We start from the raw sequence: 15,701 nt of genomic DNA on the forward strand, positions 1-15,701 counted from the left end.
GTAATTAATTTTTATATTTTTGTTTTAGATTCACCGTTTTCATGGTAATAAATACACATTTGTAAACATTCACATGTTGGTCATTCGGAGGGCTTGGAGATTAAGAATTCGTGAACGGCAAGGAATGCGTTCCGAAACAAGCTGTTTTACTTTTCATGGTAATTGAAACAGGTTAAATCATTGAAATAATATATGTTGTTTTGCCTTAGCCCCTATAACTACTAATATGCCAAATTCAGAAATAGTACAACAAATGCTATACTCAATAGTGTGAAGTCTTGCCTTTGGTAGATTGTTGATTTACAGGCCATTGTTTCTTCTTTATAATCATTGGAGTGAGGTTCAGGGTGTTCAACTCCCCAAGAAAATAGCCTTAAACCTCTACAAGACCAGTAGGTATATTTCCTGATGAGCTGAATCAAATTGGATTTAGAAGGACGGACAAACAGACGTATGGACAGACAGACAGACATCATATACTTTTAAATAATATGTATGCATGTAAATCATTTTTACTTTTATCAAATATCCAAAAAAAGTCATGAACAGCCATTATCCTTCAGAGTCACACAAATGAAATGATAATGCAATAATAACAATTTACAATTGTCTCCCCTGATATTTAACCTTGAAGATTTCCAGAGAAAAGTTCAAGTCATCATATTTTAACAGACATAAAAAAAGAAGTTTTTTTCTGTCTCTCAGAGATAAGATTAACCTTAACCAATCGAAATAATTTAGAGTCACAATTTAGAAGTAGCACAGATACTATATTGATACAATTTTTCCATACATTCGTCTATAGAATTCTAAGTTACTTAATAAGATTATATAAAAGGGCGAATGTAGGTTGAATATGATATGGGCTCAAAATTTAGGTGCAATTATATACCTTTAGAATATCTATGCCAAATTTAAAAATTCAAAAAAAATCCTTAAGTAGATATTGAAATTTTAGTGATTAACTGAACATATAATTGGTGACATTGCCAACAAAATCGGCTTTTTTTTGTAATGTATGCATATCTTTTATTACATTAATCGGTTTCGTAGCCATACTGTAAAGTTTAATTTAAAGATTGCTAAGTTAATTAAGATTTATGTCATTTACTACCTACCGAATAGTAGTAAGTCAATATTTTCATGTTCAAGAATACTTAAGATAGTAGGTAAAACTACATTTTCGCATAACATACTTTTTGAAAATATTGTCAGGTTGTCAGATTATCGCTATAGTAAATACTAGCCATTCCCATTAATCTCGTTCTAATATTTTACTCCCTTGCTTTTTTATTGCTAAAATAAAACACTTTGTTGGTATGATAATTTGGTGGAAGTTATAACACACCAATAAATTACACATATTATTGTGTAATTTACTAATGACTTCTTGTATTATAGTTGGTTCTCATAAGGGAAAAACGTCTAGTAATATGTTTCTCAAGTCCTAGACACGATTGATAGTAAATTTAATGAAACTTAGAGTTAAATGAAAAAAAAGTTTAATTTTTCTTTTTTTAAAAGTCAAGTCATTGCTGATGATTTATTGTAAAGTTGGTTGTGATCATCTCTTGTAATAACAGTGGGGAAATTTATGTCACAGACATTTGGTATAGTTTATATTAAATTAGATATAGAGGAGTTCAATTCAAAGTATTTTAATTTTATTAGTTTTTCAAATTTTATTAAACAGCTCCTTCAAACTGAGGATTTTTTTCCTGAAAGTGGTTGATAATTGGTTGATCAGTGGCTGAAACTCGCCCAAAGAAATATATAGCTAATGTTTTCTGAAAAGAACAACTAAAAACTATTGCATCAGACAAAAATGACTACTTTACTTTACAGAACATTTGTTCCTCTTCTCAGTTTCCATTATTTTGTAACTTTGTAAAACACCTTGTGATTTTCATATTTTCCTTTTACTATGATTTTACCCTATCCAATTTCATAACTGAATAAAGAAATTTTTGTGTGGTTAAACTATTTAATATCATCCAACAACACAGAATATTTAATATCATACATAATATCATGTTGTCTATTTTGTAATCATCTTACTCAAGATTTAAATTGGCATATTTCCAATAATCTAGAAACTTAGTTGGAAGTCACCCTTCAAAGTAGGAAATATACAAGGAATATTAGGACAAAGCAGGATTATTTAATGATTTAATTTTATTAAAGCTATAGAATTAGTTAGTGTCGTTATTAGAAGTAACAATAGTTCTCTTTATTCTATCTTTTCTTCTCTTGCTTAAAAAAGGGGTACTAAAAGGGCGTTTCAAATATATAGGAATAGTAAAAGTTCTCATTAAATATCTATAAAAGTATTTACCAAATAATTTGTTTGTTTTACAATTCATGTATTAATTAGTTTTAATAAAAAAATATTGAAGTTTTTAGAATGTACATTTATTGGTGTTGTTTAATTAAGAACAGAATCAATAACCATTTTATTAATATACCAATAAACAATTAAAATAATTTATACCTGTAGGAAGAATCCTGAAAGCACAGGGAGTATGCATTCCACCAACACTGTTCTCCCCTGTACAATACAGATCACCATAATCCTGAGAAGAAAAAAAATAATTATTAGATGATGCCCTTTCGGGGGCTCTGTGACGCTTTGGGTACAAGTACTCTCCACCTTGAAAATGCATTTCTGTGTTACGCGCTCAATCGCCCAGGGTGTTAAGTAAGGTAACGCCAATTAGACAACCAACTATTTACGAAGCGCACCCGACATAGCAGTTGTTATTATAATTGTTATTACACTTTTAATATGTGATTTATTTGTTTGACTTATTTTATTTTTTAATTATATTTCATTATGTAATACATTGAGCTAATATATTCATTTGTTAGATAACAATTTAAGATAGGGAGGGATTGCCATTTCTTGTTTGCTCATTTATTTTTATGTCCAAAACAAATATAAACATAACACTCAAAAAAATGTGTCTAGAAAGTTTTGATTGTTTTAGACAAATTAAGAAAGTCTTGCATTAAAAGTTTTGGTAAAAAGTGTTAAATGCATTGTCAAATAGACAAATATTGCGGAAACAAATTACAAGCATGGAAAAATGTGTGTATAATTGTTCATTCTGTAAAAGTTTAAAAAAAGATTCCGAAGGCACGGGCTAACAAAACTGATGTTATTGTTATGATTGGACATTTTTACATTTGTAGAAAACTGGATTTAATTCTCTACGATACATGAGTTCTCATTTCAAGAGATTATAAATCAACTTTACAAAAGTCAACTTTTAAAAATAGCAACTTCAAACAATTTAAAAAAAAAATTAAATTTTAATGAAGAAACATTACAATTTAAAATATCTAATAATTACTTCACATATCAGCCGTATTTTTAAAATAGACAAGTAATTTTGATGAGTTTTATACATAAAGACAGATTTGGCAGACTTTGTTAACTCTATTGATTATAATTTATTCTCCCATGGGAATGGTATGTCTATAAATAATAATAACCCTCTTCCTATCTGCACATCATAACTTAATTTTGCCACAAACATTCTCTGCCAGACAATTTCTTGATGAGCTCAGAGGGTTGTGTGGATTAGACTTCAAATTTTAATATTTGATATACAAATATTAGGTAATACTTTTTCATTTCCAAAAAGTATTACAAAAAACTAAATAAGTTATTCTACTTTAGTATAAAGATTTATGGAAATTTAAGTGTATTAAGAGTAAATTTTGGATATCAAAATGCATTAAAGGTGATCTGTGGAGTAGAAATAAGTTTAGCCACTTAACATAACAATACAACTTAACAGCAGTTAAATCACAAAATTAAAAAAAAAATTATAAAATGTGAAAGAAGAATTTATTATTTTTTCAACAGAGATACATTGAAATTATTAACAGTTTAAGTTTAATGGAATTAAAATTTTAAAAAGACGATAATAAAAGATTAAACCCTTAATTTAAAACTATTGATCTATTCATTTTTAACATATACAAGATCTTACTACTCTAAAATTAATTGTCTAAAATCTACAGACAATCATGTACATACACATTATTCTAAGAATGCAGCTTTTCCTAGTTTTCACAAATTTTCAACAATAGATCTGTAATTTTAATCTAATTTTAAGTTTTGTAAATGAAAACTGGTGCAGATGTGGTTACTGGTGAGGACAATACCCCCTCAAAGTTTTCAAATCTCTGGTTACTGCTGTGTTATGATCTGATTTTAAGTGTTTCAACAAAAAAACTTTTTGTTATCAAAAATGTTTCCATAACTATAAGGATTTATATTGAAATATCATCAAATCCTTAAACTGTATTTTAGATTGCTTAAAAATATCATGACTGGCTTTAATTCTAAAAAAAATGTTTTTAAAAGCTATTACATTTTTTATTATCTTCCATCAACTAATCCTGTACTTGATGTAGGAACACCTACAGGCTAGGGTAGGCTGCTGCTGACCCAAATATACATTGGCAAATAATAATTAAGTTTTACTGTAATAGGGAATAGGCCACTCACAAGTTAAATTTTATCAACAATTGAAATAATAGAAAATTGTTCAGATTTTTTGTTAATTTGTTGTTAACATGTATGAACAAAATCTATAATTTAACATTGAAGAAAATTTTACTTGGAAGACCTCTCTCTTAGTATACCCCCTAGAGATTTTTTCAAAGCTTACATAAAAAATAATAGGAACTGCCTTTCTCCAGATATAAAACCTTTTTTTTTGCTATAGAATAGTCATATTTATTTTCAATCAGTGTGTAGTTAATTATTCTATTAACTATTTTCTAATTTTACTATCTCATACATTAAAACAATTAAGATCTTGTCACCACTTGGCACCCTTCAAACATTAAAATTGGTTTCTAAAGGCATTATTTAAGAAGTACAGCATAGTTCAGTAGTGAACTTCCTTTATTGTAATGTAATTCTACGATATAAATTTCTTGAAACTTATTTTAAATTTATAATCAGGGATCTATAGGGATAAGACTTTCCTTATACTAAAGTAACAGGATGTCTGTTAATGTGTCTGTGTGTTTGTGTGTCTGTACCGAAGGATCTCACTAACCGCTGAACCAATCGGGTTCTCCTTAACAGGGTAGCTTCTCATAGGTCCCGAGAAGGCTTATAACTATTTTTGGGGAGGGTACCACCACCCTCCCAAGAGAAATAAAAAAAGTTGAAAAAAAATTAAATATTTGAGAGACTTGATCGACACATTAAGAAGTATTGTAGAATTTGAAAGCAATAAAGAGGTATCGTATAGACTTGAACAAAAATAACATTTAAAGTGCCACTAGAGGCCTCTAGGGGCGTACCCGCTAGTAAACAATAAATTGATATACATATTCAAGGATGATAAATAAAATTATTCTTAGGGTTAAACTCATAGGTTGAAAAGTTTGGACATAACTAGTTATTAACTTACTAATCAAAATTCAATAAAAGTATCCAATTTTAAACCAATGAATAAGATAACATCATTATAAATCTTGATACCAGTGTAATTTACATTCCAATGTCCCCTACCTTCCTGTTTATATTAGAGTGAATATAAGATCTTAAACTATTATACAAGCAAGGATGACAACATCCATAAGTAGCGAAGCACAAAAAATTGTGGATGGGATTACGTAGAAGTAGATTTAAAGTGTATTTATTAAAATCAAGAATAGATTTATTGGAGAAAATAAACACGAAACCTTGTTTTATTTTGTATGATGAAGACGGTTTTAGTAAATTAAATACTAGATGCACATAACGATGGGAAAAAATATTTTAAAACTGTTAATGCAGAAAAGTTTTAAAATTGGACCAAAAATACCAAAGATATGGGCAAATATGTCAAACATATAAAAATAGCCATAAACCTGCTAAAAGGCAGTTTGGCCGCCATTGTTTCTTTTCTTAAAACGCCAGAAATTTAATTTTAATATCTTTAACTGACAAATTTTTGAAAATTGGACCATAAACACCAAAGATATGGGGAAAAATGTGAAAAATATAAAAATAGCCAAAAACCTGCAAAAAGGCAGTCTGACCGTCATTGTTGTTTTCTTCAGATGACGGGAAATTTAATTTTGATATCTTGAACTGAAAAATTTTTGAAAATCGGACCAAAAATACCAAAGATATGGGGAAAATTTGGAAAATATAAAAAATAGCCTAAAACCTGCTAAAAAGCAGTCCGACCGCCATTGATGTTTTATAGTTAATTGTGCTCATTATTGATGGGAATGTTGTCAAAAAATTTCAGCTCTCTATCTTTAATAGGAGCCGAGAAAATCACGTTTCCCCCAATTCATTAATTACGGACGGACAGACGGACGGACGGACGGACGGACATTGTGAATTATAGAGTAGATTCGCTACTAAAAATAGAGGTTACAAGAAAATAAATTAGATACAAATAATAAATACAATAAGCAAAGACTTTTTGATTTAACTAATGAAATCTCATCTTATCCTACTATTATCATTGAAAAAATCTATTATCTTTCTGTCATTTTCCTTACATGCTTCATAAAAAATGTAAAATTATAATATCTTATAATTGTTTTTGATGAATTCAAGTTCCTTGAAATGTTAATGTATGCGCAACTCCTATCTCCAACTCTGATTAGCATGACAATACTAATAAACATATTCACTCATTCACTGAATCACTTCTAACACAGACACACTCTCAAATAGACATATCAGAGATAAAGGTAACATGGAAAATGTTATTCAGGTTTGATAATTATCCTTATATAAAAGTAACAGGATGTCTTTCTGTCTGTTTCTGTGTCTGTCTGTACTGAAGGATCTTGCTAACTAAAGTATGGTTCTCCTCCACAATCTAGTTTCTCATAGGACCCTAAAGTGTCTCTAAAGTTCTCTAATATCGCAACCACTTTTACCCTAAAAAATAAGGTTTTTTTTTTTTTCCCAGTAAGAGGAAAAGCTTCTAAATATATGTATTGCATGTATACTTATTTACTTATTTTAAAATTTCTGAACACCCTACTATAGGTTTGTTTGATTTAATCTTAATTGAAGTTGCTATGAGATTATAATATATGTTGTCTGTATTCAAATTATATTATTCATATTATGATATAATATTATAATATTATCATAAAGTTTAATCTTGTGCATTTAAGTGTTACTTTGAAATTCTGAATTGAATAATTTTTGGGTTTATAAATGTAATCATATGATAAGTAGTACATTTTTGATATTCATACAAATAACAATCTTCTTAAAATCTTTTTCAATCTTCTATTTTTACATACTCGTAATAATTCTTTTAGAATATCATGTAAAAAAAGAATAAAGTATAAAAGGAACAGAAAAATATGATATTAAACATTCTTTGCTGGCATTATATCTGAGAATTCTAACAGATATATCTCAAATATCTTAATAAATGTTTATCATCTTTTTATAAAGCAAAAAGTAAATAAAAACTATTTTCTGATTTACAATTATCATGTAATTGCATAAATTTTTAATTACATAAAATAAATGTAGAAATATTTTATGAATTTGAACTTGGCTATTATGATAGAACCAAGGAAAACATGCCAAGATTAAATTTCCTTGGTAAAACAGAAAGTGTTCATTTCCTCTGGGTTGTATTGAAACTTGATGTGTTATTTCCTGTGCTATTTTATGAGGGGACAAATTCTGCAAAACCATTTCAAATATTTTTTTGTTGCATAACCTTTTCAATAGTTCAACATCAGGTTTATTCTATTGGTAAGGTAGAAAAACTTTTATTTTATGTAAGTAAGTGTTTCGGTACGCATGCCTTGCCGTACACGAAATCTTAATCTCCAAGCCCTCCGAATGACCAACATGTGAATGTTTACAAATGTGTATTTATTACCATGAAAACGGTGAATCTAAAACAAAAATATAAAGATTAATTACATAGCATTAATGGTTTATTATTTTTGTATATCGAGGTTGCGTGATTTCAATTTAATTAAAAATATAAAATTTCTAAAAAACTTTAAATTGGCACGAAACATATTAAATAGCATCAGAAATTGATAATTTTAGATTCAAATGATCAATAAAATTAAGGAAAATATTCGTATGTCAAAAGTTAGCAGTTAAATGGTCTATTTGTTGAAAAATTAATGTTTTAAATTTCTTCGTAAAAATATACCATACTACACTTATTATTAAGAATTAAGATAAATTCTTACCACATTATGATGTCAAACTAAGCAGGAAGGCTTATTTGAGATCTTCCACGGATTAGAGCGCATGTATATCCATCCAATACATTATTTTTATTCACGTAGCTCTTCACATGGGAATCAACAAGGAAAAAATGTGCGCGCCTTTGTTTGTTTACAAGCGAAGCGCGGAGATAGTTAGGAATGCCGCGTAACACACTCATTCTCTGGTGTAAGGAAAAGGGAATTAATGGGTTCGAACTTGCCAGGGAATACAAGAAAATCATTCCAACACACACCCGTCTAGTCACTGGGAATCGAACACAATAACTCATCTTAACATCATGCGTGCAGACAGTGTCCACAAATCACAATCTCATAACGCATAAATTACAAGAGTTTAAAATGGCATGGCCATCAGGCCTAAAATTAATTATGGTAACTTACAAACACCACAATAACTCAAACCGACTCCACTACCACATAAGGATAGGAATAAGGAATGGGAAAAGCATTCAACATTCATGAAATGCACATTTACCACTCACACATCTCATTATATCATGGCCTCATAATCTCAATTAAAGTTAGAATTACAGACCATGTAATTGCGAATACATGAATTAATAATCAATAGTACCTAAACTTTGATTAGGTACCTACATAATAATAGGCAAATGATTTTTTATATTAAAAATCGCATCAATAATTAAATAATCAACTCAAACTTTTAATCAAAAGAAAGAAAGATTAAATAATGACATTTTTTCTACTGAATCTTTTTGCTAAAAAAGAAAAGTAAAAATTTCATAAAAAACTTCTCAAAATTAAGCATTTTCTCCAGCGGAAAAATACTCGGGCTTACATCTAGACATTCTTAGATAAAATAGGTAAATCCTTAAATCTAACATGTTTAATAAAATAGATACTTAAATCTAAATAAAATATGACTGTAAAAAAAATCATCAAACATCGGAAAATTAAAATTTCATAATTTTAAATCTTCGTGAATCAAAATTGCGTAAAATAAAATTGCAATTGAAATATGCAAATTAAATTACCAAAATAAAACAAAAGCTCAATTATAAGAAAAGAACTTCTCTAAATGCTGAGTTTGCAATTTCTCTCTGTTTTAAGAAGAAAGCAACTTGTACATATTCATACAGTCAAAATTAAGGCAATTTGGGGCCTCAGTTAGAATGAACCCCTCAAGATACAAACTAACCAATCTTTCAAATATTAATAATGCCATGTTCCAGCTATCCTGACGGACGTTATGTCTTTCCATCACAATTTTTTGATACTGCATAATTTCCGACAGGATTTCTGGCGCAGGGCTCCATCAACTGAAAATAAACATAATTAGTGATGTTTAAATCAAATCAAAAATTAAAAGAATCATGAATAATTCAAGAAACTTTAGAATCATCAATCAAAGCAATCAAAATAAAATTATCTTATGCTTTAGTTTTGCCGTTCTGTAGTATGTCTGGCCGAGGTAACAGAGCTAAGATACACTATAGAGCGGTCTTATTAAGCTTAAATCTTCGAACTCAAAGAATCTACTTAATTCAAGACGAAAAAAATCTGCATTTTTCTTTAGGTACATCGGTTAAGAGGTAAATAGAAATAATTTTAATATATATGTAATATTAAATTATCTATGTGATTATAATAAATCTTAAAGAAATATTTGTATGATGTAAAAAAATCTCATTGTGTTACTTTCTATCATATCGAATTTCAATTAAACAAGGATAAAAATGTTCGTATTTGCGTAGGTACCTAGGAAAATTTCCGCGAAAAAAATCCCTGGTCCCGGAAAGACTTAAATCATTGAAAAAACTTGCGTAAACGTATAAATAACTTAAGTTTGCATTTCAAATGAAAAAATCTTGCGTCGATTTGAAAGTTTAAACGAAATTGAGTCAAAATTTGCGTTTTTTGTCTTTCGAAAAAAAATATCTGATAAATCTACCGTAAAAATAAAATTCAAAGTTAAACAAGAACGATACTTATACTAAACTTTGGGTAGATTGATCTTGAGCAGACGTCTTGCGGAAGTCTCGTTACTCGTGGCGGCTGCGTCATCTGATAATTTGAACTTGCAAACCACGGTCCTCCCACCAGGGCGCACTTCTTCCACACGCCCCAATCTGAACTTCCTCATCAAATTTGTGCTATCGTCGATCAGCACCACGTCTCCCGGCTCGAGCAGCACCTTGTTGCTGCGCCACTTGACGGACTTGAGTAGCTCAGGCATGAGCTGCTCCTTGTACACCTGATGGAACTGACGGGTCAACTCCTCCAAGTTCTCCAGCCTCCTGGTGATGGGCTCTTTACAACCTGTCTCAAAGGTGCAGATTGCATCATTGGTCCTGCCGCCTAACAGATCAGCAGGTGAAATTATTCTCCAGCAATTGACGTCATCTCCTTGGGTGGCATAGGTCAATGGCTTAGAATTCAAGACTTTTGCAGTCTCAGCACACAATACCAATAAATCATTGAAGGTTACAGTAGCACCAGCCAACTTCTTGTTCAACACACGCTTGACCAGCCCAACCTGCCTCTCCACAGTACCCACGAACGAGTGTGCTGCGGTGGGCACCAGATGCCATTCAAAATGCATTCGGGTATCCTTCAAAAGTTCATCCATAATTCGCTTGGCACCGGCCATATTGGTGCCTCTGTCTGTGGTAACCCTTCTAGGCATATTGTAAAACGCCTGAAGTTTTCTCAAGCCGACCAGCATGGCTTCAGTTGAAAATCAGTCAACACATCAACAAACACAGCCTGTGTAAATCTACAGGCCACAATCAACAACCAAACTTTGTACTTGGTCTTGGAACTCCTGGTACCAACGCCAGGCTTCGTAACTTCGATCGGCCCCGCAAGGTCCATATGCACCTCCTTGAAGGGCACAGAGGGCTCGACACGATCTGGCAGAATATTAGCAATTGCGGGACTCGAACGCTTGGCATATTCAATGGAACATGCAGCACAACTCTTGACCACTTTCATAGCCTCCATGCGGCCATGTGTGATCCATGCATACCTGCGGCTTTGCGCCAACGTCTTACGATGGCCTCCATGCCCCAATTCATCGTGGGACTGTTGAAGGATGAGCCGCGCCAGCCTGTTGTGGCGGCTGAGCAAGACAACACCTGGGCTGTCCTTCATAATCTTCCTGGGGCCTCCAGCAGCGGCCTCAAGAGCCTCATCTCCTCTCCCGGACATTTTCAATATTGTAAATGTCCTAAGAGGATAACATCCATCATGACCCACAATGGGCCAACAAACCTGGACCTTGTGATGATACGGTTGAAGGGAGTCAAATTTCCCCTCGGCGTCCATGGTCATCTCCTCCTCTTGGTTGAAGGAAGTCAAAAACAGGTCACAAACAGAATCCATGTATGTATTTGTGAAAGTATAGTTCTCATAATACTTAGAACTATCATTGTTGCTAACACCATCCTCATTTGCTGCAACGCCACGTTTCTTGATAAGCAGCGTTTTAAAGCAGTTGGCAGCCTTAAGAACTGCGGCCACAGTCCTCCTTGCCTGCCTGTAGGTCCTTCTTGCCAGAGACCTCCAAAAATCATTGTCCACTACCTGTGTGAACATTACCTTGAGCTTCGCCATCTTGGGATTTAGCTCGCTCTCGGGAATGGATGCATTTACCTCACCCGCCGTCTTAACGGGCCACTGGTCCTGTTCCAGGCGCAACCAGCTTGGACCTTCCTGGTATGTAGATCCAGGTTGTACATCCTCAATCGTACACAAACCACGCGTTGCCAGATCGGCAATGTTGTGCTGGGTTGGAACCCATCTCCAATCTTCCGGGCTCGTCAACTGTTGTATCTCGGAAACACGATGACTGTTAAAAACATTTAACATAACACTGTCACTGGATAGCTGAGCTAGGGCGCAGCTGCTATCACTAAAAAACACTTTGCCAGAAATGTTGAAAGGTAGGGCTCTGGCAACAGTATCCACAAGCCTTGCCAAAATTAGACAACTAAGCATTTCTAACCTTGGTATAGACTCAATCTTCACTGGTGTGACACGTGACTTGGCGCAACACAAAACTACATCATATCCTCCAGGAACTGGCCATCTCAGGTAGGTGATGGCTGCATAGGCCTGGTTAGATGCATCGCAGAAACCAACAAGCATTGGAAGCCCCAACGGCTTATCAGGAACCATCGAACGTCTGAACGACACATTTCCAAGTGCCGAACGGTCCTGGAGGCTGGACACGAGCTCCAACCTCAACTCTCCAGGTATAACATCATCCCAGTTGCATCCATGTATGCAAACTGAGCGTAGACAAAGCTTGGATTTAAGCAGCAATGGCGCTGCTAGACCCATTGGGTCATAAAGTTGTTGCACAATTCTCCAAACTTCACGTTTAGTTATCAACTCAGGTAGACTTCTCCAGAGGTTCTCCAGGTCCAGATCCTCCAGTAACTTTCTACCCTTAATCTTCTCGCCGTGGTTGGCTCTGACAGGTAGGAACAACTTATCCTGTTTAGGGTCCCATACAAGGCCCAGAACTTTTACACTGTCAACATCATCTCCAGAATAAACAACAGATTTAAACTTGAAATTGCCAGGTGCAATCATATCCTCCAGCTCTTGGACCAGCTGGACAGCTTCAGGTCTGCTGTTATGACCGCTCAAACAGTCATCCACGTAAGTACAAGTCTCCAATTTGACCGATGGAGGATCTTGATACAAAATAAATTCGGAACTGAGTGGTTGCTGAACATCTCTCCACACATCCTGCTGGGCTACAACGTCACAACCTCTAATCTTTTCAGATCCATAAACATCTTGAACATCCTGCTGGGAACGTCCACCAAAAATACGACCAGTGAGTCTGAGGGCGGTCACGGCCATATCTCCAGCCAAGGCCTCACCAAAGTTGATGGTTTTGGTAAGGTAGACCTCTGGCTCTCCATCAACTGTATCAGCGAAAAAAACACGTTTCAGCTGAGAATCTTCATAGGTAGCTAATAATGAATTATAGAACTTCTGAATATCAGCCACGAATGCACACTTATAACTTCTGAACCGGATAAGATTGTGCATCAGAGTATATAATGGAACTGGGCCGTCCATCATAATACTATTGAGGCTTAGCCCCTTGCAGCAGAGGCTAGAATTGGCGCATATCCTCAAGGGCGTGGAAATAGACTCTTTATATGCGCAGACTAGGCTCGAATAATACACGGGCTTAGTATAAGCTAGGTCTTCTGGCGAAGCTTTCTGATACACTCCACGAGACACAGCTTCTTGAAACACTTGGCAGAAGGTGCTGTATTCACCTTTTTTAATCATTCTCTGCCGGTCACGTAAGCAGATCTTATAGGCCTGCTCTGAATTGTCAAATAACACACTTGGCGGCTGCTTGTAGGGATATGAAGCCGTCCAAATATGGTTCTCAAGATCTAATGTCAGACCTTCTTCAATCAGCTGCCGCTTACGCACATCCAAGGCGGACTGCCCGGCGGCTATGGCGGCGCAATGACGGCAGTTCTTACAACCGCTGCACATTGATGGCGGCTGTATTCCCAAACTCTCAGTACTCAGGAACTCCATCTTGCTGACCTCCAACTTCACAGCTTTACAGGCGACAGGATTAGCAACAGTCCTGCCATCTGCAGACACAACTAAATAGCCTGTACCAAATAAGCTTCTGTACAGTCTAGAATCACCAACCATTTTATCTGCACACGGGAACATAGCTGGTGTTAAATGGCCGATTAAAACATCAATCTTGCCGTCGACCATAGAAAAATTATCAGGCTTCATGTTGAAAATGTCGGCGGCGGCTGTAGGATCAATAGAACGCAACCCTTCTTCAGTACCAATGCTGGGCACTACCGCCGCCTCCAGAATATGTGAATTCCGGTTGCGGTCAACCAAACAAATCTTGACTGTAGGACATGCTTGGCTCTTTCCATCTCCCAGAGAAATAGTAGCTGTGCGACCAGTTGATGGCAACTCTAACTTCTTGGCAATACTTCTAGAAATCAACGTCAAATTTGCTCCACTGTCCCACATGGCATTGACGGTGACTTGACGTTTGTCAGCCGCCAACGCCGGGACCTGCTGCAACATCAGCATAAAATTGTTCTTGCTAAACAATTGTGATTCATACACTGCCGCAACTTGTCCACTAGCAACTGATTCATGTAATAATGAATTATGAGGCTGGTTGCAACTGTCAATGGTACAGCTGCCAAGCTTATCGGCTCTGGGACAATCGGCCACCCGATGCCCTTTTTGTAAGCAGAGCAAACAGGCGCCTATCTTCTTGATGAAGACTTTGCGTTCAGGAACAGACATATCCCTAAACTTGGAGCACTTAAACAACAGGTGATCAGAGTTACAACCTTCCGACGGGCAAGGCTGTTTCTTCTTGGTCTTAGCTGGAGACCCAGGTTTACCAACGGCTGTAGCTGCGGCCGCAGGATTACCTTTCTTCTTGGAGGGGGTGTCTACATCGATTGAACACCTCATCAAAATGGCGCCACGCTGTTCCTCTATAATCTTCAACAGCTTAGGAATATTTGGGGTATCCATCGAGCCCAACGCCAGGTTGAGCTTGTCCTGGAAATCACGTGGCAACTTTTTGGATAACATTTCCAAAAGAATAATGGTCAACCACTGGCTTGTGGTGACTTCCTCATCATCATCATCTTTAGTCAGCTGCTCGAGCTGGCTAACTGCACCACCAAACTCTGCTAAGACTGTCACAATCTGGTTGGAGTCCGACGGTTTAGGCTTCTTCTCCCATTGGTTGAAAAGGCAGAGCATCTGACGTGTTTTGGACTTAAAACGTGCGTCGAGGTAAGCCCATTGAGATTCATGTGATTGAATCTGAATTAACTGAAGTCTTAACTCTTTATTTTTGCAGACCTTTTCACTGCTCAACAATAACTGTAAATATGACGGGTCCTGTCCTACGGTAAGCTTTTTAAAATTGTCCTTGAAACTTACGTAGGTTGACTCTGAGCTGTCAAAGCTTGGAAGAAGACGTTCATCGACACGATTCATATATCCTGGCGTGAACATAGAACCGGTGCCGAACTGTGGTGTGCCAAACGGCGACACAAATGGCGATGCTGTCAAAGCACCCGCCGTCGTTGTAGGCGGCTTCACAGGTTCAAGCTTAACCTCGGCCAGCCGTTTCATCAAAGCAGACAAAGTGTTTATAATTGGTTCTGGTAAGGGAAAGTATGACCCTTTAATAACCTTCACAATCTTTAAGCAACGATCATATAGTTCAGCCTTATGGTCAGGCAAATTATCACCAACTAAATCAACAACACTTTGAATGTCACTAAGCTCCTCCATAGCATCTAGAGCATCTTTCAGAGCGTTATAATCTTTTTGCACAGTAATTATATTAGAATAAATGTCACTAAACTCCTCAAGCTCTTGGATTCTCACACCAAGCTTGCTAAAACCGACCATAATGCTATCGAATGTCTCGAACTTGTCATGGACAA

At 35.1% G+C, this 15,701-nt stretch overlaps 1 protein-coding gene across 1 annotated transcript in view; it reads right to left on the reverse strand.

Annotated features, from left to right (window-relative positions):
• LOC145331793 (neural cell adhesion molecule 1-like) overlaps positions 1-15,701 on the reverse strand; it is a 200,062-nt gene that overhangs the window by 47,310 nt on the left and 137,051 nt on the right. Inside the window, exon 19 of the mRNA XM_080176634.1 lies at positions 2,492-2,573. Within this exon, the coding sequence (XP_080032760.1) occupies positions 2,492-2,573 (82 nt within the window). The remainder of the gene's footprint in view (positions 1-2,491; positions 2,574-15,701) is intronic.

The sequence above is a fragment of the Acartia tonsa genome, chromosome 11 (assembly GCF_053477335.1).
Source record: "Acartia tonsa isolate MP-2025a chromosome 11, ASM5347733v1, whole genome shotgun sequence".
Lineage (NCBI taxonomy): Eukaryota > Metazoa > Arthropoda > Copepoda > Calanoida > Acartiidae > Acartia > Acartia tonsa.